This window comes from Symphalangus syndactylus, chromosome 3 (assembly GCF_028878055.3).
Source record: "Symphalangus syndactylus isolate Jambi chromosome 3, NHGRI_mSymSyn1-v2.1_pri, whole genome shotgun sequence".
Classification (NCBI taxonomy): Eukaryota; Metazoa; Chordata; class Mammalia; order Primates; family Hylobatidae; genus Symphalangus; species Symphalangus syndactylus.
The window spans coordinates 47,552,606-47,575,177 of record NC_072425.2 but is presented as its reverse complement, the minus strand read 5'-3'; the positions used below and the strand labels follow the sequence as shown (position 1 = coordinate 47,575,177).

General features: G+C 48.6%; 1 protein-coding gene across 1 annotated transcript in view; it reads left to right on the top strand.

Annotated features, from left to right (window-relative positions):
* Positions 1-22,572, top strand: part of CCDC180 (coiled-coil domain containing 180) — a 99,621-nt gene that overhangs the window by 25,407 nt on the left and 51,642 nt on the right. The window contains 14 exon segments of the mRNA XM_063636880.1: positions 4,159-4,281; positions 4,458-4,607; positions 5,870-6,060; positions 8,534-8,622; positions 9,667-9,776; positions 10,823-10,951; positions 11,048-11,158; positions 11,281-11,376; positions 13,488-13,651; positions 14,881-15,000; positions 16,547-16,626; positions 19,291-19,379; positions 20,230-20,352; positions 21,466-21,639. Of these exon segments, the coding sequence (XP_063492950.1) occupies positions 4,539-4,607; positions 5,870-6,060; positions 8,534-8,622; positions 9,667-9,776; positions 10,823-10,951; positions 11,048-11,158; positions 11,281-11,376; positions 13,488-13,651; positions 14,881-15,000; positions 16,547-16,626; positions 19,291-19,379; positions 20,230-20,352; positions 21,466-21,639 (1,545 nt within the window). The 5' untranslated portion in view covers positions 4,159-4,281; positions 4,458-4,538.

Below are 22,572 nucleotides of genomic sequence, written 5' to 3'. Positions count from 1 at the left end.
CACAGTCAGAAGGCATGAGAACTAGGATCTCTGATGTCCAAAGGCAGGAGAAGAAGGATGTCTCAGTTCAGAGAGAGAGAGAGAATTCATCCTTCTTTCATCTTATTGTTATACTTGGGCCTTCAAAGGATTGGATGATCCCCACTCACATTGGTAAGGTCAGCCTACTGATTCACATGCTTATCTCTTCTGAAAATAGCCTCACAGATACACCCAGAAATAATGTTTTCTTAGCTATCTGGGCATCCCTTAGCCTAGTCAAGTTGACACATAAAAGTAACCATCACACAAATACTTGGGCAGGGCTGGCTTCCTCTGGTCTTTCTGGTCACAGCAAAAAATGTCACCTCAATGAGAACATTTCTGAACCCCCCACCAAATAACTTTCTGGCCCCACTCTCAGCACCCTACTATAAAGTGGAGGACTTACACTACCAGATATTGGGACTTAGTTTAAAACTATAGTAATGAAGACTGTGTGTGCTACTAGTGCAAAGACAGAAACTAAGAGAAATAGAGAGAATAGAAAGCCCAACTCAGACCCACACATTTGGACGTTTTATGTATGATGAAAGAGGTGTGCAGAGCAGTAGGGAGAAGATAGTCTTTTCAGTAAGTGGCCCAGGTCAGCTGGTTCTCCATATGGGAAAGAAATGAATCATGACTCCTAACTCACACTATAAACAAAAACCAATTCCAGGTGGATTGTAAATTTAAATGTGAAAGTTTAAAACAATATTTACAGTAGATAATATCAGAGAATATTTTCATGACCTTGAGGCAGGCAAGGATTTCTTAAGTAGGACACAAAGTGTACTGGCCATAAAGACAAAAATGGATAAATTAGGACCTTTTCAAGTTGTAACATCATTTCATTGAAAGACACCTTCAAGAGAGTAAAAAGGCAAGAACAGAATGGGAATACATATTTGCCAGCTTTATGTGAAAAAGCCTCATATTTATGATACATAACTAACTCCCATAAATTAATAAGAAAAAAGACAATCTGCCAGGAAAATTGGGCAAAAGATTTGACTAGACATTCCACAAAAAGACATCCAAATGTCCAACAAGTATATGAAATGTGTCCACATTGTTACTAATAAGGAAAATGCAAATTAAAACCATAGTATGATACTACCATGTAGTGGCTAAAATAAAAACAGGAGACAATATCAAATGTTGGTGAGGATGTAGAGCAACTAGAACTCTCATACACTGCTGTATGTAAACTGATACAACCATTTTCAAAAATTCTTTGGTAGTATCTCTTAAAGATGAACATACACATATTCTATGACTCAGCAATTCCACTCTTAAGTATACACCCAATAAAAATGCCTACATATGTTCACCATACAAAACAATGGTCAGAACAGCATTATTATTGGTAGTCTCCAAATTGAAAAAATCCAAACGTGTATCAATAATAGAAAGGATTAATAAAATGGGGTATATATTTTTTAATAATGGGATACTATACAGAAATAAACCATTGACACATTAAAAATATATATATGGGCTTGGCCTGGTGGCTGATGCCTGTAATCCCAGTACTTCAGGAGGTTGAGGTGGAGGATTACTTGAATCTAGGAGTTCGAGGCCAGCGTGGACCACATAGTGAGACTCTGTCTCAACAAAAAATAAATAAAAATTAGCCAGGTATAGTGGCATATGCCTGTAGTTCTAGCTACTTGGGAGGTTGAAGTGGGAGGATTGTTTGAGCCCAGGAGTTTGAGGTCACAGTGTGAGCTGTTATTGTGCCACTGCACTCCAGTCTGGGTAACAGAGCGAAACCTTGTCTCAAAAAAAAAAAAAAAGTATAAAACTTACAAACATAATGAAATAAGCCCAACATAAAAGAGTCCATCCTCTATGGTTCCATTTAAATAAAATTTTTAAAGAAGCAAAACCAATTCAGAAGTTAGAATATTTGTTATTCTGGGGGAAGAGAGGGCAGTGACATGACAGGTACACAAAAGGGGCTTCTGGAGAGTTCGTAATGCTCTATTTCTTATGGGTACTGCTTACTAGGCACGTTCCTTTCAGATAATTCATTGAGCTATTCACTTATGATTTCCATACTTTTAGATATGTATGCTATGCTTCAACATGCACATCCAATCAGTTGGTTAAATAACTTTTTTTTCTGGCTAGTCACAGGTCAGATGGTTCAAGACTCAAATTACAAGGGTCTAGATTCATATCCTAGATCTTCCTATCTTGGAGATCTTGGCCAAGTCACTGATTCTGAATTTCAGTTTCTTAATCTGTAAAATGGGTTACTTAAGGCACCCCTCTCATAGTTACTGCAGGCATTAAATCCTCTCATTAAATATTTGCTCTTGTGGTGGTCCTCATCTCTCTGCTTTGTCTGGACTATGCAGAAGACAGACAATAGCCTGGGATAGAGGAAGGAAAAGGATGGGGTCAAGAGACATTTTCAAAGTTCAGAGTGAGAGGGAAAAGATCAAAGATGATGCTGAGCTACAAGAAAAAGATCCAGAGGCCCTGGTGTCATTCTTTCCGTTCCCTATCTCTGGCTTTTTGCCCATACCTAAACACAGGAGGTGGACTAACCAGATGATCTCTAACTGGTTAGTCTTTCCAGCTATGATATTATCAGGTTGGGAGGAGAATGGAAATGCCATCCAAAAGGCAAACACGAATTTCCACGTTTGATCCAAACTCAAAAACACAGTCTCAAAAACTTGGAAGTTAAGGGAGGTAAATTCTCAGTGGTAGGATTATGGGTTATTTTTACTTTCTCCATTGAAGTTTTTCTGTTTTTTTTTTTTAATTTTCTGCAATAAATATGGAGTTTAATCAAAACAAAATCCCATACTTGACATGTCCATGCCTACTATTTATAGCCATATAATTTTTAAAAAAGAAACCCCTAAATTACAGATGTGCCTGGAACCAGAACCCAGAAAGCATCTGGGTAGGGAGAATAGTTTCTAATGTTCAAGGCCAAAGCCAGTAGGGCTTCCTTGGATGGGAAAGAGATATGAGACTGCAAATAATTCCTGGACATTACCTATTTGTTATTGTGTTTTCATCCCTTCCCTCAGTCACCTACACGTTTTCTTTTTCCAGCTAAAATGAATCTAATCTTTGTTACAGTACTTCACCTTGTTAATAAAACCCAGGACTGAAGAATGAGAATAAAAGGGTTTTATACTCACCATTTCTTAATTTCTGATTCTAGTCTGGACGGAACAATCACTCAATCTAGAAAATTGGCATAGGGAGCATTTATTAGCAATCGTAACATATCACTGCCAAAGGCAGGGATTCTGTAAGAAGGCGCTGAGTGTCTCATATATATGGGAAACCTGAGGCCACGTTCAGTGCCAACCACAAGCATTTTCATCTCTGGCCAGGCAAGCCTTGATCCCTGAATTTTGAGCTCTCAACCTCTTTTAAAACGAGAAAGAGATGGTCTCTTCCACAGTCTATCAGCTTCTAACTTACAGGCAAACACTACCGTATGCTGTCTGTCAGCAGAGATTGGTTTTAACCAAGGCAAATAAGATAGGATGGACTTTGTTGACCATGATGGCTCAGTGCTACATCTCATATATCCTACCACCTTTCAGAACATTTAATAGTGCTGCTCCTGGCAGCCCTGGGGTTGTAGTCCTTGTAGAGAGGAGAAACTGGCATTGAAGGAAATAGTTGAGTTTCACTGCTCCACGTGGGGCGCTCCCATTGCTAAGAGCAACCTCCCCTGGGAAGAAAAGCGTGGGCGGGGCCGGGGCAGTCCCGCCCCTCCGCGTTGCCTTGGAGACCATGGGCGTCCAGCTGCAGTTGTCGCTGGACTGGCCCTGGCTGCCTTGAGAGGTGCTTTCTGCAGGCGGGGACGCGGCCAGGCCGGACGCAAGGCCTCTCTCCAATCCGCCGGGCTCAAGGGGACGGCCAGGGGCTGCTCACTCTACTTGGGGGGCTAGGGAGGGGGATGGCAGAGGGTGGTTGCGTCTTCTCAGCACACAGTAGGCGCCTAATTAGCGTGACCCGAATCAGGTTACTCTCTCCCTCCAATTCTCCTCCCTGTGTCCCATGGAGGGTGGGTTAGGGTCCTGGATGCGAGTTCAGTGCCGCATTGGAGTTCCAGTCCCAACCGACACCTTGAGCGCTGTTAACTTTTCCCCGAAGGGCATGGCAGAGTGAAGCACAAGCAATAATCCTGTATTATTCGCGATCCCAGAGTCCCTTCGGATTTGCGCCCTGCGCGGCGGGGAGAACCGGCCTCCTGCTCGAGTTCAGAGCTCATCTGAGGTTAGTTTCATCGTTTCGTTGAAAGTTAAAACCCTGAGTCGACGTTCCCCAGCCCCCTACCCCCCAGCAGAGAGTCCTTCCCCGGGGAGTCCTGCCCTGGGGTGCCGCCTCGAGACCAGACGTCCTCCCACCTGGACCTGAACCTGAGCTTGGGACGGGCGATTTCCCAACCTCAGGAATTGGAATTGAGACACCAAAGCCTAGACGCGTTTCCTGGACGACGGCTTCCCGGCAGGGGCATCCAGCCAGCGGCCAAGATGTCGTCAGTGGGGAAGGTGACCCAGGTTCCGAATGGGAAAGCCTACCAGCAGATCTTCCAGGCTGAGGTAGGAGCCGCCCTCTGTCCCCCTTTTCTCCATCCCCCTTTCCTTGCTTTCTTCCAAACTTCCCTCCCTCCCAGGGCTTCCCTACTGGAAATTGAATAAAACAAGGGCTTTGAAATTACTTTGATTTTAAAAATAATTCTTGCTGGTTCTTAAATTGTACCAATACAAAATTAGAATGTCAGTTCTTGAAAATTAGAAAACTTAAATTAAAATTTTAAATGTAAATTACTCAGAAATAGCCTGGATGGAACCACTGGGTGACCTCTCTTTTTCCCATGCATAAAAACATGTCTAATTTTTGTATTTAAAAAATAGGTTTCATTCTATACTAGTGTTTTGAAATCTGCTTTTTCTTCACAACAGTATCTCACAGACCCTTTTCTATGCCCGTGGGCACCCATGTATTTCACCATGCTGAGCGGCTGCCCCCTTGTTGATATAGGACTCCCATAACTGTATTAAAGTAAAGCCGTCTTGACAACAGTGTAGGTTGTTGAAATTGCCTTGTTCTCTCTAAAGCACTGTATAGACAAAACAAGATCTTAAAAGAAACACACAGACCCAAATCCTTCCTTTGAAGTTCGGTACTGCTTATTTAAAAGGGATTTGCATTCCTAATTTGAGCCCTAAATAATTATCTGTAAAATCTCTGGAAATTATAAAAGTATAAAGAAACCAAAAAAAAAATTACATCACTCACACGATCCTGCTGTCTCCAAGGCCATTCTTAATTCTTGGCATACTTCCCCCAGGGCCTTTTCCTATGCGTTTTAAATTTTGAGATCATACTGTATAATTTTGGTTATAATTTTTAATTTATGCGTTTAAGTTATATGTTTAACCATATATCATCATCTCCTAAGCATTTCCTCAAGTTATAAAAAATTCTTTGTGGGTATCATCTTTAACAAATGCCTAACATTCCATCAAACGGACATACCATGTTTACTCAGCCAATCCCTATTATTAGTCAGTTCTGTTTTTCCAATTTCTTGTGATTATAAAAAAGGCTGAGATGTTGTTCTTGATCTTCACTTCATTTAAGGTTCTTAGAAAGAGGCCTTCGTTGAAGTGGCTGAGTGACTGTTACTGGGAGGAGAGCTCTCCTATAGGGATATGACCTGGGGTTGAAGGCCTCCTGAAAAGTGCCTTCCTGGGTGCAGCTCTCTGGATGTCTTTCTAGACAGCCACCATCAGCCTGAGAGTGCTAGGAAGTCAGCAGCTCTGACCACTCCCGCATCCCTGGTCCTCCCTGGATTCAGGTGCAGCTGGTCCACTCCCTTGCGGCCACCAGGAAGCGGGCTGCAGAGCATTCTGTGACCCTGAAGAGTGGCAGGATACCCATGATGAAGAAGGTGGAGACTCCTGAAGGGGAGGTGATGTCTCCTCGACAGCAGAAGTGGATGCACAGCCTCCCCAACGACTGGATCGTGGAAAACCCTGTTCTCCACAGGTTGGTCCTGCTGTCCATGCCTCACCCCCATGCACTAGGGTACCTGAGCCTTCAAAAACTCAAAAAGAGCCAGCACAAGATGAGTAGCCTGTAGGAATGAAGTCTCAAGTACCACCCCTAAAGCAGGGAGGATAATACCTACCTTGCAGGATGGTTTGCTTCTCTCACCCGCATTCCCCCACTCCCACAATCATTATTGATTAAGTGCCTAGGACCAGGCACTGGGTATGGGGATCCCACCCTTATGAAACTTGAGACCTCAAAAGTAAATAAATAAGCACATCCCCCCAATGGCAGAAAAGCTCTGACTAAGGGGACAGGGGCTATGGGACAGGGATCAGGAAAGCTCTCTGAGGAAGGGGATCAGCTGAAACCAGAGGGTGCAGTATGGGACAAGGCTCTGAGAAAGGTGGTCTTGGCCCCCTCCAGAAGGCTGAAGGTAAATGGACCCTGAGAGAGGGCAGGAGATGAGGCTGGGAGCAGCCTTTCAGGCCACAGTCTGTATTTTGAACTTTACTGCAGTGAGCAGCTGATTTGCAGTTTTGAAGTCCCTCAGGCAGCTCTGTGCAGAATGTGGGGGGCTTCAAGAAGAGGCAGGAAGGCCAGGGCACAGGACACTGCAGTTGTCCTTGTAACCTTGCTGGTGGCTGTAAGAGGGAAAGTAGCGGTGGGCCTCGGGTGTGTCTTGGAGGCAGAACCCATGAGACCTAGTGATGAATTGGAGGGGAGGAGAGAGCTCCTGAGAGCCCTTGGTCTCTGGCCTGAGTGCTGGGTGAACAGCAGAAATGCATTTTCCTGAGATGAGAGCAGGCGGGGTCAGGCATGGAGATCAGGAGTTTCTTGTGAACTTCCAAGTGCAAAAGTTCCTAAGCATGCCATTTCAGTTCGCTGAGCTCTGACTCTCAGCTATGGGGAAAAGGAAGAAACAGATCTTCCCGGGGTTCTTGAGAGAATGGAGCAGGCGCGGTGCTCCCCTTAGGCACTTTGAGTTCTACACAAGCCATAAACCCTTGCTGGGCCTGGGACTCTGAGATAGAAAGCAGGCCTCCTCTACCTGTCTTTGTTTTTCCTTTCACCCTCTTTGGGGCAGGGACAGACCCCTTGCTGAGTATAGTTCTCTGCCCTGACCTGGCCTTTGAATTTTCCCAGGAAAGCCACCCCCAAAGCTCCTGACCCTCATGCTCTTAACTCCCAACAGATGGAAAAATCCACTGGCCCACCCAAGCCCATGTCACCCTGCCTGATGCCCCAGGTGGGCATCCAGGGTCACAGGCAGCCTGATGCCCCAGGTGGGAATCTAGAGGAACTACCCATCGGGCCCAGCTCCCTCTAGACACTCTGCAGGGCTAGCAGAGGCCAGACTGGGCTGAACACATGAGTGGCAGAGCCAGGGCACCATGTCTCCCTCAGGCATCAAAGCAAAGGGTGCAGGTGTTTGAAGATTCAGCCAGCCAAGACCAGTCCACCTATGTGCTCATCACCCAGGGCAGACCCCTGGGTGGGTGGAGACCAGCCCAGGCCAGGGCGTAAATCACCACTGGTATAAACCAAGCCCCAAGTCCCTGGAGCAAGTGACCAAGAAGCCGGAGTTGACAGCAGGTGTCATCATCTCAGCTGCTACAGGGCTGCCTTGGTCCAGGAGCATTTAGAATGACAAGGTCTGAAAGACCTGTCTCTAGAAGATTGGCCTGGGCCCCATCAGCTGCAGCCCAGGGCCAGCAGCTTCTTCCCTGCTAGGTCTGCATGAGGGCTAAATGAGAAGTTGACTGGAAAGTATTGGACATATGGGGGGCCCAAGGAATGGCAGCGGTCGCTGGGAGCTGCAGGATTTCTGTGGTGCTTGCCCCATGGACAGGGCATTCACAGATGCCAGTTCCAAAGCTGATGTCACATCCACCCTGCTGGTCCTCCCTGTTGAAATAGTTCCTTCTGAAACCCCAGCTCTCTCCTCCCTCACCCAAATTCCGTGGGCCTTAGTGTCACAAGGACTGATCTTGGAGTCTCCTCTCTGTTGCATTCTGTGGTTCCTATAAGCCCCATCCCCCTTTCTGGAAAATGAGGTTACCTCAAGTACGTCATAGGATGGGTTGCTGAAGGTGCAAATGACGATGCATGCCAAGAGCTAGCATGATTTGGCTTCACTGGGCTGCTCGTACCCCTTCTGATCCTCAGTCTCCCCAGGTGGGAAGTGGCTCAGGCTCATCATCTACCACCAGAGCCAGAGCAGGCTCCCTGAGGGCAGAGACCCAACCTCTCACCTAGGGACCCATGGTGTCTGTTGGCAACGGACCCCAGGTGGCATTTGTTGGGAGCCTGGGCACTGCCTCAGGGCCCTCTGGAATTGGGGTGTGCCTGGTCCATTGCTGCTGCCCACAATCCCTCTGGAGAACCACCCTTTGGTGCCCTTATGTGCCAGAGCTGCCATGGATGGCATCAGGAGCTGGGACTTCACTCTTCTCTGCTTGTGTCGCAGGGAAAAGGAAAGAGCCAAGAAGGAAAAATCCCGAGAGAGTGAGAGCACCATCGCTGCCCGAGAAGTGCGGGGTCTCATGGATACTATGGGTGAGCCTCCATTCAGCCTCAAGGCAGGCCTGTCCTGGGCCAGGGCGAGACCTGGGCAGGAGGTGGGGATGTCTCCTGGCAACTCCTCTGAGGAAGGCCCTGAGCTCCCACTGTGTTCCTTGGCTCAGCCATCCGGAGGGTATTCTCCCTGAGCATCTCACCCAAGAGTCCTCCCCTGTGCAGGGAGCTGGGGGAGGAGGGGAGCTGCCTGCATGGAGGGCAGTTACTGATGCAAAACAGGTGACTAAAGGATGCCACTCACTTTCTTGCAGGTTCCCAATAGTATTTCTCATCTGCATTTTCTTCCTTCCTACTACATTGTCGTAGTTTGACCTTATCCTAATATAGAAACCTTTTTTCTTTATGATTAAAAAAGTAATACATTCTCACTGAAGAAAAACAAAGGAAGGAGAGAAAGAGAAAGTAAAACCTTCCCCTTCACGATGACACCTCTTCTTCTCCAAAGAGAGTCACCAACCGCCACCCCAACCCACCCCCGGTTAACCCACGTGGCATCCGGCTTCCCACCTGGATAAAGGGGACAGCAGAGCATGTGACAGGAGCACAGACCTGGAAGCAAGTGGCCCCGATCCCTGCTCAGCTGCTGGCCAACTTGGTTCTTCAACCCCCCATGACTGAGTTTCCTCACTTGTGAAACGAGGCTAGGAATGGAAGCCACCTCTTGGCCTCAGCATGAAGACTAGCTGAGTTTGAACAATACCTACTATGCAGGAAGTGCTATGGAAGTGTTGGCAGTTATCATTTCTATATGTATTTGCTTCCATAGAACTTTTAAAAAAAAAAATTCTGTGCATACTATTTTGGAGCTTTTTCAGCTTTTAACTGTATAGCTGAGGCCTAGGTCCCTCTAGCACTCATGAATCACTGTTGTCTTTTCTCTTTTTCCTTAAGCCTCTGCCACCCTGACCTGGCTTTGGGGTCTACCTTCTGAGCCAGGCCTCGGTGAGCAGGGGCTGTCTGCCTGTGCTGCCTTTTCCTGAGAGCTCTGAAGGCAGCCTCATCACCTCTGTTGTTGCTCCGCAGTTCCTGAGAAGATAAGCACCAGCACCTTTCAAAGGCGAGCAGAACACAAGAGGAGGAGCTATGAGAGCGCTCTGGCCAGCTTTCAGGAGGAGATTGCGCAGGTGGGAAAGGTGAGAATCCTCCCTCTCCCTCCTCTTCCCTTCCTATGCCATTCCAAAGGCAGGTGTGTTGTGGCTCCCAGCCTCCCTCCCCCTCTCCAGCAGAGAGGTCCTCAGGGGCTCACAGAACCTTATACGACATGGAACCCTCTCTGAGTGCCTGAGTGGCTCGTTATGAGTGTTTGTGAGCACAGCTCCCCATAGTTCTTGGAAAAGCCCTACAGGTCATGTGCTGTTGTTACCCGTTTTGCAGTGAGGCCCAGAGAGTCTCACCTGACTTGGTGCATAAGGGCCCAAGTCAGAACTTCCCTCCAGGTCTGACACCAAAGCCTAGCCTTTGGCCTTCCTGCTCAGTCCTTCTGATGAAGGGCAGAATGGCACACCCCTCGCTGATAGCCCAGCTCTGCTGGGCTCTTATGGACTACCCCCCATTCAGCTCTCATTCCTCTCCAGAGACCTCATCTCTAGACACACTGGTGTCTGGAATGTTCCCTAAATGAGACCAGCTTTTGCCCTTCTGGATTGCCCTGAGCCCCGTATTTCCATTTGTTCCCTTCTCCCTTAGTCTTCTCTGACTGTGTTGTCCTGCCTTGGATTCCTGGAGCTGGCTCTGTGCCCAAAGCACCAAGAACAGGCTCTCTAGCCATGTTTCTTCATACGTCCCAACTAGATGCCAGGTCTGCTTTCACCGTTGAGCTCTGTGGCTTTGGTGAAGCCATCTACCTGAGCCTCAGTTTCCTCATCTGAAGTAAACCTGACATTCTTTCATTTGGCCACGTCTTTAATGAATATTTCTTGAGTGCCAACCGTAGGCTAGGCCCGATGTCAGCAGCCAATTCAAAGACTGTGATGAGGATCAAATGAGCCAAGAAGTAGGGCTCAGTGCAGAGCGTGTGGCATGGTTGTGAGCTGACTAGTGAGCCTCAACTCATTAGGTCTAGGCAATGATCATCATTTTTGAGATGGGACCATGCCTGGCACTCCCCCCATGACAGGGAGGGCTCCGTCCTTCCCAGGGGTGCTGATGCCTTGGCCATCATCCCCCTGGCCTGTTGCAGGAAATGGAACCTCTCATCGTGGACACAGGGGGACTTTTTTTGAAGAAGCTGACTGAGTCTGATGAAGAAATGAACCGTCTCTTCCTAAAGGTGGAAAACGACACCAACCTTGAGGACTACACCATCCAAGTAGGTGTCCCTTCGTGGCTGGGCCTGCGCCACCCTGGTCCTGCTTCTTCCCTCCCTCCCACCGGCAACTAGCCTGACCCAAACTTCTCTGCATAGGCCCTGCTGGAGCTGTGGGATAAGGTGGCTGGGCGGTTACTGCTCCAGAAGCAGGAGATTAAGGAGCTGGATGAGGCCCTGCACTCGCTGGAGTTCTCCCGAGCCAATAAAGTAAGTCTGCTGCAGGTGGGCTCTGTGGTGACTGTCACTTGCTGGGTTTATTACTCATCCTTCTGTTTCCTTTTAGTTCTCCAGGAAATGAGCCACTAAGTATGGTGTCTTGTCATTTCTAGCTAAAAGGCGTGTTGAAGAAATATGCGGAAGTCATAGAGAAAACTTCCTACCTCATGCGGCCAGACGTGTACAGGCTGATAAATAAAGAAGCCATGGTGAGTGGTTTTCCTGTGCAGGGATCAGCCCATGGGAGAAGGGGCAGGACCAGGAACCCGGGGCACCCCAAGCCTGGTGTCTGGTGCCTCAGGAATGGTGGGCTTCTCATCTATTATGTTTCTAAGGGGCTCAGGTGGGCCTCTGAGGTAGAGAAGCAGAGTCCTTGCTATTGTAAGCATTTTTCAATAGAGATCTTTCTAAAGTACATTTCATATTTCCCTGACATCTTGAACCAGGCACACCTAATATAGGGCTATCGTCTGGAGCGCTGGTGATGTTACTGAGCACCTGCTAGGTCATGTCTCAGCAACTGTGTGCAATGAAATAGGCGCTACACTATGGAGTCATCATCAGGGGGCTACAGTGGTCTCAGGGTGGTTTCCACCTTCATGAGTGACCTGCTGTGCCTGCTATATCTGGCTTTTCTGCCTCTTCTTGCCTCTCTTCCTACCAGTGGTCTGTGCCCATTGCTGAGCCTGCCTCTTGGCTCTGTCCCCACTGCTTTCCCTTGTCCATGCCCCCAGCACCGCTCCCCACAGCTGCTTTCCTTGGGGTGGAAAACACCAAATTCAAGATTGTTCATGATGTCTCCAAAGTCAGAGCAAAGTCTAACTCCTCTGCTGCTAGAGAGGACTCCTCTTTTGGCTGCCCAAAGGCACATTGTGGGTTTCCTGGTCTTGTGCAGTGAGCTGAGCTTGCTGGAAAAGGGGCCTCCTGGCAGCACAGTAGGCTGAAAAGAGAACAGTGTTCGGAATCACAGATGGGTCCAGCCCATGTCAGCTCCATGGTGACTTGGATAAAGCACAGGCAAGGAGTAAGCACAGACCTTTTCCACTGCCCAGATGTGGAAGCTTCCGAAATGACTCAGCCCCTGAGCCTGGAGCTTGCTGTGTCATTAAATGAAGATAATATAGATGTTCCTCCACTTACAATAGGGTCACATCCCAATATACTCATCATAAGTAGAAAATGTAGAAAGTCAAAAATGCATTTAACACCTTCATAAACCCATCATAAAGTTGAAAAATCATGTCAAGCCATCGTAAGTCAGGGACTGCCTGTAATACCTGTCAGGACTTGTTGGGAGGATAATAAAAGAGGGTCCAGCTGTGGTAGCTGTCTTCTGAGATCAGGGAGGGCTCCTAAGTTGTGCACATTTTATCCAATAGGAGAGTCAAGGATTTCAGTGTCCCGGGTGTGTTTCACTGCTTCCCTTCCTTGTGCTTCTACTCATTATTACAACTTGCATTTGCTACTTGCTCTACCTGCGTTTTTCTCATTTATTTTCACAAAATCCCTATGCTATAAATAGCATGAACCCCATCTTATGGCTGTGGATCTGTAGGTTGAGGAAATACTTGCCAGTGCCACCCAGCTAGGAGGTACAGCTAACATCAAGCCTCAAGCTCCACTGAAAAGCATTACTGGAATTTCTAGCTTCTGAGCTTGGCAGGGTTCTCACCCACTGCCCCAGCATACTGCCACCTCCCTGGAGGGCTTTGGGAAATGTGTGGAGGCATTTGGGGCCGGGGAGGATGTGGGAAGTTACTCTCATCTAAGCAGGGGCAAGGATGCTAAAGGGCAAAACAGTGCCACGCAATGGAGGATCATCCCACGCCCATGCCAATGGTGCCCAGGTAAGAAGCCATGGGAGGACTGCTGAAAAATGTTCTAGCTCTGGCCTCATTTTGCCACTGGGTCTCGGTTCTCCTAACAACCATATGTGGCTGGTCCCTGATGGCATGAGCACTCTGCATTTGGAAGAAATTTATAAAAAAGAGAAAACACTTAGAGCTCACTGAGTGCCTACCTCCTTTCACCATCTTTAACAAACCATCTGAAGTGACCTTGGAGCTGAGCTGAAGCTCATGCAGTCAGGGTCTGTGGTTAAGCCTTCAATGAAGACACTTGTCCATGGCTACTCAGTGCCAGGAAGCTTCCTCAAGTGCCCACTGACCCCTCAGTCCCCCTCAGGCCCTGAGACCACCCCACTCAGCCCTCAGCCTGCACCTCCCCTCTCCAGCCTCCCACTGCTTCTCTCTAAATGAGCCCTGCCCTGACCTGAGAGAGACCCTGCCCTGTCTAGAGCCCTGTCCATCTGTGACCACAGGTCATGAACTATGCCCTGCTGGGCAACCGGAAGGCCCTCGCCCAGCTATTTGTCAACCTGATGGAGTCCACCCTGCAGCAGGAGCTGGACAGCCGCCACCGCTGGCAAGGCTTGGTGGACACCTGGAAGGCTCTCAAGAAGGAGGCCCTGCTGCAGAGTTTCAGGTCAGCACCGCCCACACAGCTCCTTCTCCAGCCCACCAGGGGCTGGCAAAGGGTAGGGGTGGCATTCTCCCTCACTTTTTGCCATTACTTAAAAATGCTGCTGTTTCTCTCTGCTCTTTTTAAAGTTAGAAATAGATAAAGGTATAAAGAAGAAATTAAAAATCACCACAAATCTCTCCCCACAGTGAGAAGCACAGCGAATATTTTGGTGTATTTTCTTCCAGCCTCTTTTAGATCCATACAGTATATGCAGTTTCATATTTTATTCACGAACCTTGCTTCATGACCATTCTCTGAGCTCCATACAGCTGGAAAACATTCATCCAATTATCTGTATAATTTCCACTCTTTATTATCACTCATAACCCTGTGGACACTGGGCCTGAACAAATGGACATCCTTCAGGCAAACACCTCCCACCCTTGGGGAGCGTGTTTCCTCTCTCCCATGGGAGGGGGTGTGAAGAGAGGTCCCTTCTCCATGCTTCCTCTGCCAAGTGGCACTTTTGCTGTGGATGAGGGAAAAGTGTACCAAGGCCTACCTCCATCTTGCCTTTCCATGTGACCTTGACCAAGCCCTTGAACATTCAGAATCTGTCTCTTTCTATGCAAAACAGGCATCCTAATGGACTGTGACAGAGTTTCAGTGATCCAACCAGATACTGCATGGAAAGTGCCTATCTGGGCCTGGCACCTGGAAGCTGTTATAAATGCCAAACATCATCAACAGTGATAGCAATGGCTGCCATTTACTGAGCATTTCCCATGAGCCAAGCACAGTGCTAGGGGGCTTGCTTGCATCATTTTTCTGAGTGCCCACAAGTGCCAATGAGAAAGGCACCATCATGAGTTCCATTTTACAGAAGAAGAAACTGAGGCTCAGAGTAGGAGAAGGACTTGACCAAAGTTACAGAGCAGGCAGGCGGTGGTCAGGACCCCATCAAATCTGAGCCTGCTGGTCTCATGCTGTTGGTGCCAGAGCTCCACTGAACTGACGATCCCTCCATTCTTTCCTCCATTCCTCCATCCCCGCTTTCTCCTACCCACCCTCTCTCCCTCCTTTCTTTAGGGTCCTAGAGGAGAGGCAAAGCCTGGGGAGGAAGGGGCTGGGGTGGTGTTAGGGAAGGAGTGCTGGGGCTCTGAATGCTGTCACTGTGGTTCTCTTTCCCTCTCTCACTCCTGCCCTGCTCCTCCTCTCCCCTTTATGGTGCCAACATGTCTGGCCACCAGTGAGTTCCTGGCCAACGAGAGTATCCATACTCCCCCGGCTGTGACGAAGGAGCTAGAGGTCATGCTGAAGACCCAGAACGTCCTGCAGCAAAGGCGGCTGAAGCACATCTGCACCATCTGGTATGGGCAGGAGGGGTGGCCCAGGAGGGGTGCTTCTTGGGGTGCAGTGGGGGAGGCAGAAGTGGCCTGCAGCCTGCCCCCCAAGGCATCCTTCAGACTAAGCAGGCCAACTCCCAGCTCTCTGGCCCTGGGCTGGCCACCTGGACCATTTCAGCCCCACTCACAAGAAAGCCCATGGCCCATTTGCTGCAGGAAGAAACTTAGTGTAGCTGTCGAACAACTTGAAAGAAGCAATGAACAGGGGTGAGGGAGGAGCAGGCACAGATCAGAGCACGCAGGACCTGTGGCCAGGTGGAGGGGTTTGGACCTTTTTCTGAGGGCACTGGGGAGCAGAGTGGCTCCATGAGCTTTGCAGTTTGGAGGTATGTGTCAGAGGCGTCTGACACTGGAGGCTGGAGGCACCTGTTGGAGGCTGTGGACACTCTCCTCAGATGTGGGTCCAACCAGCCCTGATTTCAATTTCATAAGAAAGCTATTCAGTGGGGTGCCCACTGAGTGTTCTAGATCCAGGTGGCCAGCCCAGGGTCAGAGAGCTGGGAGTTGGCCTGCTTAGTCTGAAGGTGAGGTTGGGGGAAGAAGCACATTAGGAAAAATAGCTAATGCATGCTGGGCTTAATACCTAGGTGATGGGTTAATAGGTGCAGCAAATCACATGGCACACATTACCTATGTAACAAACCTGCACATCCTGCACATGTACCCTGGAACTTAAAATAAAAATAAAAATTTAAAAAAGAATTCGGTGTCCTTTTTTTAACTTTTATTTTAGATTCAAGGGTACATGTGCAGGTTTGTTATATAGGTAAATCGCATGTTGTGGGGTTTTGGTGTACATATTATTCTGTCACCCAGGTAATAAGCATAGTACAAGATAGGTAGTTTCTCCATCCTCTCCCTCCTTCCATCCTCCACCCTCAGGTAGGCCCCAGTGTCTGTTTTCTTCTTTATGCCCATATGTATTCAAAGTTTAGCTCCCACTTGTGAGAAGCTGTGGTATTTGGTTTCCTGTTCCTGTGTTAGTTCATGTAGGATAACGGCCTCCAGCTCCATCCATGCTGCTGCGAAGGCCATGATCTCATTCTTTTTTTATGACACTATTTTTAATGACTTCAGAAGAGGATTTGCCGTACTTAGACAGTTTTCTACTGTTGATGTGAAGGTTTCTAAATCATCATGTGTGTTTATGAACAGCATCGTTAAGTGAACCTCTTAATACATAAACTTTATGTGCATTCTATAATGCCATCTCAGATTAAGTCCCAGAAGGAGGCTTCCTTGGTCAAGGGATGTGAACAGTTTGTTTTTTCCACTGGAAAAATTATGTTCTTTTCTTTTCTAAATAACAAATTCGTTACTTAGAATTTGTTAATTAAAAGACCGTTCAGCCAGGTCATGTTTTGGCACCAGGAAATCCCCAGCAGTTCCCTTTGTTCTTCAGTGTTTAAATCCACTATTTTCTGGAGCTATGTTCCTTGAAGATGCTACCCATTTTGGTGAGTAAACGGTTTGTTCCTGTGTGGCTTACTTGCCATATCTTCCTTCCCAGTGACCTCCTGCCCCCCAATTACAGCAAAACTCAGCTGACTGAGTGGCATTCTTCCCTCAACTCCCTGAACAAGGAGCTAGGTGAGTGACGTCTGCGGGACTCCACCTGCATTTCTCCAGAACTCTGTTTAAGCAGTTGCTTTGCTGAAGCTCAGCCAAGTGAGTGGCGCCGCTGTCATGGGGAGGAGGGATGGGGGTGTGGTGGGAAAAGTGAGCTGTGAGGGCTCAAAAGGCCCCCCTCCCTTCCCAAGGCCTCCCCTCCTCACTGCCCAGCCTGCAGCTACACTAGCCACACCCTCTGACCCCGACTGCTGACCCAAGCATGGAGACAGAGAGATGGCTCTGATGCCCTCTTTGAGGAAGGCTCAGAGGCATGCCCCAAGAGTGTGAGGTGGAGCACATGGTCTTGATGCCCACCTCTGCTCCTCCCAGGCTGTGTGACCTTGGGAAAATCAGGGCCTCTGGTGGCCTCGATGTCCTCCTCTGTAAAATAGGAATGGCAAGAGGAGTAATAATGGTCCCTACTTGTGGGGTGGATGTCCAGTGGTAGTCCAGTGCCTGGCTTACACAGAGAGTCCTCAGTCACAAATGGTGATGTTTCAAAATGCTCTATAATAAGGGCAGTCAGGCTGTAACCCATGTGCTGACTGCTGGTTTTGGAACTAAGTGTTGTTAGACCCCCAACTGCCTCATTTGTTGATGTATTGTCTGATTGCTTTCACTCTGGCAGAGATGAAAGCAGATGGCCCCTGTCTTAGGATGGTTCAACTTAGGACTTTTTGACTTCATGGTAGTGTGAAAGTGATACACATTCAGCAGAAACTGTACTTCAGATTTTGAATTTTGCTCTTTTCCTGGGGGCTATGGTGCCTGGATACGTGGTGTGATACTCCCTGGCAATGCTGGGCAACGGTGACAAGCTGCAGCTCCCAGTCAGCTGCCCACGATCATGAGGGTAAACAAGTGTACTCTGTTGCCAGATGATTTTGCCGAACTGTAGGCTAATGTATGTTTTCTGAGCGCATTAAGATAGACTAGGCTAAGCCGTGATGTTTGGTAGGTTAGGTATATTAAATGCATTTTCAACTGAAGATATTTTCAGCTTATGGTGGATTTATTGGGACATAATCCCATTGTAAATAAAGGAACATCTGTAGTTACAACTGAGACTGTATGACCGCAAAGCTAAAACAATTTACTCTCTAGCCGTTTATAGAAAAGGTTTGCCACGACTTGCTCTAGAAGATATGTAAAAAGTTTTTCATCTCCTTAGAGGATAACAGCAACCTAGTGAGGTCAGTGGTGTCATTGTCCTCTTGTAGTAAGAGAAGGATTTAGTGGCACAGAGAGGTGAAGTATCCTGCCCAAGGTCACACAGCCAATGAAGTGTCACAGCTAGACTTAGATTGGGTACTTTGGCTAGTAGTACCCACCATTGCTTCTAGGGCTCTCAGGTTTATAATACTAAGAGTGTTTCTGTATGAGCCACAAGACCCTAAATAATAGCAATGGCTGCCATTCATTTAGTGCCTCCTACAGACAGGCATTGTGCTGGGCCCTGGCATTCAGTAGCTGGCTCTGCCCTCAGGCACTTGCAGTCCAGAGCAGAAGTCAGAGCAAGTAGGGAATGGACAGGTCCCCAGCCATGGGAGCCATAGTCAGGGACACAGCTGATTCAGGGTCATGGAAACATTGACAAGGAAGTGATCATGTGATTGAGAACTGCAAGGGAGGTGAGAGTCAGCCAGGCCAAGAGGGAGGCGGCATTCCAAGCAGGGATACAGTGTACGGGGCCCCCAAGGCAAGACAGGGCTGGGGCTTTTGGAAACAGGGAGGGGAGGCTGGAAGATGCAAAGCAGCCGGACTCTGCTGGCCACGTGGGCTGCATGTGGAAGTCTAGGCTTTATCCTGAGGGCAGTGGGAACTCAGTGGAAGGTTCTGAGCTGGGGGTGATGATGTCAGGGGGTGCAAATGGCCCAGAGGGATGCAGGAGTGGAAGCAGGGGGACCTGGGAGAGCCCATCACAGTGGCCTCATGGAAGGGTGTGGACATCTTGACCTAGGAAATAGCCCTGGGGACAGGAAGAAGCAGATTTAGAGCTTCTTCTCATCAGTTCTAGCATCTGTCAACCCTCCCAGGTATTCTAAATCTGCACTTAGCTGCCATCCCCCTGCCCTCCTCCCCAGTCTTGGACAAAGAACAATCACCACAAAATCTCTGTGTGGTCTTTCAGCGTCTAGAAATTGCCAGCAGCACTAAACCAGAGTTGCTTATCCTAGACATCAGATTCACACTGAGTTTATTATAAGCCGGGAAACTGAAGGGAGGGGAAATAGAGAAAATAAATCAAAAAGCAAGCTTCTGTGTATTCTGCTAGTGCATTCCATTTTTCAGGGATGAACCACAGATAAGATCAGTAAATGCTCATTGATCTCCACTCTCATTACTGGTTTACAACTTGGTGCAATTTCCCAAAAGGAATTTCACCAGCCCTGAAACAGAGTCAAGAGATAGCGCCAGAATGGATTCAGAACAGATAACGACAAGCTCTTCATTTGAGGTCCTTATCTTGGGGTGTCAGGAACTTTGTAAGGGGACACCAGCCCCTGATCTCAATTGGGACTACTGATCTTCACCTAAATAAATGTTGCTGTGGAGGCATTTTGCTCCTTTGCAAAGGGGATACTCCCCTTTCTAATCTTCTCTTTCTTCTGGACTGATTTGCTTTGTTTTCTGCCCATGGAGACACCTACCACGTGGACTGCATGATGCGGATCCGCTTGCTGTATGAGAAGACGTGGCAGGAGTGCCTGATGCATGTGCAGAATTGTAAGGTGGGCACCCTTCCTGCAGGCCTGAGAAGAGGATTGCCTGGGCGGGACCTGAAGTGCCTTCCCTGGCCCCATCCCCACTGCCTTCCCCTCTCCAGCTATGTCCCCACTTCACACCCACACACCCTTTAGCCTCCATCCAAGCTTTTCTTCCTCATGGAAGAAAATGGCGGGGCTTCGTAGCCCCAGTGCCTGGTGCTCACTGACCTCTGGGCATTCTGAAGCTGTTCTTTCTGCCCTGATACCCTCCGCAGCTATCTCTACCATCTCTCAGGTTTTAGCCCATCACCTCCTCCAGGAAGCCCATGTAAGATGAAGTGTGCGCTCTCAGATCACCTCAGACTTCACCCTTGACTCTATGTCATACACAGCACTGGGCGTTGTTTATGAATGGAGGTCGTGTCTTGGGGGTTATTGCAATGCGCCCGCTTCATAGATAGGCCTGGCCCCACATTCCCCTCCACCCTGCCCACTGCATAACAGAGTGAGACAGTAAACTCGCTCTCAAACCCAAGCACGACTGTGACTTGTTCTCTGGGGTAGGGGAACTATTGAGTCAGAATGTCCCTTCCTGCCTCCTTGGTAAGACTATAAGCAACGCCCCCACCCCCAAAGCTTAACTGTTGTGAAGCATGTTCGAGTTGAGGGCCCCACTTGGGGAGCCTCCAGAGAGCTCCTGCATGCCTCTCCAGCTGGCCCTCCAGACCCTAAGGGGAACAGAATTCATGAGGTGCAGGGCCCTTCACCTGGAGCTCAGGTCTGACTTGTGCAACGCTGAGGCCTGCAGGATGCAGTTGATGCCTGTGGGGACCTCAGTCCTGAGCCAGGCTCTGCCTTGTCCCACACACTCCAGAAGCAGCTGCTGGACTGGAAAGCCTTCACTGAGGAGGAGGCAGAGACCCTGGTGAACCAGTTCTTCTTCCAGATGGTGGGAGTGCTCCAGGGCAAGGTGGAGGAGGACCTGGAGCTCTTGGACGTGCGTGCTGGGGACTTTTCCACTGGGGAGCTGAGGTGGGGTTGGGGGTCCCGGGGGTGCTGGGCTGTAGGGAGAGTCCAAGAGCTCCAACTTGCATGTTCCTAGTGTGTCCACTCACCCTTGTCAGCCCCTCTCAGAGTAGCCCCCTTACGCTGGCCACTCCAAGCTCACCCATCTGACTCCTCCCAGCCACCCACTGACATGGGTGCTGCACAGAACTCCATGCCATGAGCACTCCCTGGCCATTCCTGACCCTGGGCACTGAAGGGCTGTGGAGGCACAATAAGCCCCCAGCCCAAGACACGTGTTATCTTGAACCAGGGTTGGCTCATGTTTTCTGTGAAGGGCCAGATGGTGACTGTTTTAGGCTCTGTGGGCCATCAGGTCTCTGACGCACCTTGTCAACTCCACCAGTGCCACACAAAAGCAGCCCTAGGCCGTGCAGAAACAAATGGCATGACTGTGTTCCAATAACTATTGATGGACACTGAAATTGGAATTGTATGTAATTTTCATCTCATTAAATATCTTCTTTTGATTATTTTCCTGCCATTTTAAAACTGGAATATCTGTGTGTAGGTCACAGGACCAAACAAAAACAGGTGGAGGGCCAAATTTAGTCTACAGGCGGCAGCTTGCCCACCTCTGGCCCAGATAAGGGCATAAGACACGTACATTTTTTAAAAAGGTGGGTGATGTGGAGGATTTCACAGCAAGTGTGGTGTTTGGCCCAGATGCCATGAGTGAGGGAACTCCACAGAAGGAAAGATGCCCAGGCCAGCGTTGCTGTGGCCTCCTGAGTGCCCAGCCTGGTTTTTAGGAATGGCCCAAACTCCATCTTCTTCCTATCAGAGACTTTTGTGGAGCATAGGATATGTCTAGAGATGGGATTTGAGGGTCAGCAAGACCAAAGGCAGGGCCTTGGGCAGACCTGAAGTGCTGCCCTAGGGAGGGAGGACCAAGAGCACAGGTGTGGCCTAGAAGTTGACCTTGAGGGATGGTGTCTGGGCAATACTGTTCAGTCGTTAGAGACGGGGGTCCCACAGGTGGGCCCTCTTCCTGGCGCTGGGACTGTCAGCCCTTAAGTCCCTTCTCTGGGCTTTTCCACTGCAGAAATCCTTCGAGACTCTGGCAGATCAGACAGAGTGGCAGAGTTCGAACCTCTTCAGGTATTTCCAGGAGGCGGTACATCTGTGGGAGGCACACCAGAGCGAGCTGTTGGTGCAGGAGCTGGAGCTGGAGAAGAGGATGGAGCAGCACCGGCAGAAGCACAGCCTGGAGAGCCAGGTGAGGCCACACCCGAGGTTCCATGTTTCACACCACAAACAGCAATGAACTCAAACAGATCCTTGACCCAAATGGAGAACCTTAAGCTATGAAATTTGTGCAGATGGGGACATTGAGGCTTACGTTGGTCATGGGATCAGATGGGAGTAGCAGAAATCTCCTGGAACCAAATGTGTCTCTAACAGCGTGCATGAGAGACAGACAGATGGTTCAAGTAAGGAGACGATTAAAGGATAGTATCATGAATCACACACTTTATTGCCATTGAAAGAGAATTTTTTCATAGGTTCACAATGCTTAAAGAGGGGGAGAATAACATGAACCAACCTCAAAAGGAATGCATCCACAGGGAGTAGACAAGGTATATTAGGCATGTTGTGAGCTGCAAAGCTATTAAAGTTTAGTTATTCAACAAGGATGGATGCAGGCTTCCATGGGAAGTCTAATAAAAGCTTCAGGTATGCTTTTCTGCGTGCGGTTTCTCAAGAGAAACTGGCTTGCAAGCTAACACAGTGGACATCTGTGATGGCTCATAGATCCCTGGAAGCCAGAGGGTAGTGCCAGTGCTGGTGGCATGGCTTCATAGCCCCAGTGCCTGTCACAGCCTGAGCTCTCTCTCATTAAAAGAAGCCACTGACAGAGTGAAACCTGCCTCAGCCTAAGCTCTCGAAGTGTCAAACTCTTGAGTATTTTGAAGTCCAGTAGTTAAGGTCAGTAACTCACATATGGGGGGCTGATAAGGGTGACATCACATTCCCAAGGTGAGTGGGGGGAATATCTCCAAGTTCTCATATATGGGGTCTGATAAGACATCACATTCTGAAAGAAAAAGGGGAAGACACTCCAAGTTCTTATTACAGACAAACGTGTCATTCACGTAGCAAACTGTGCACGTGTTGGGAATCATTTCAAAGCTCCATAACTGGGGCAATC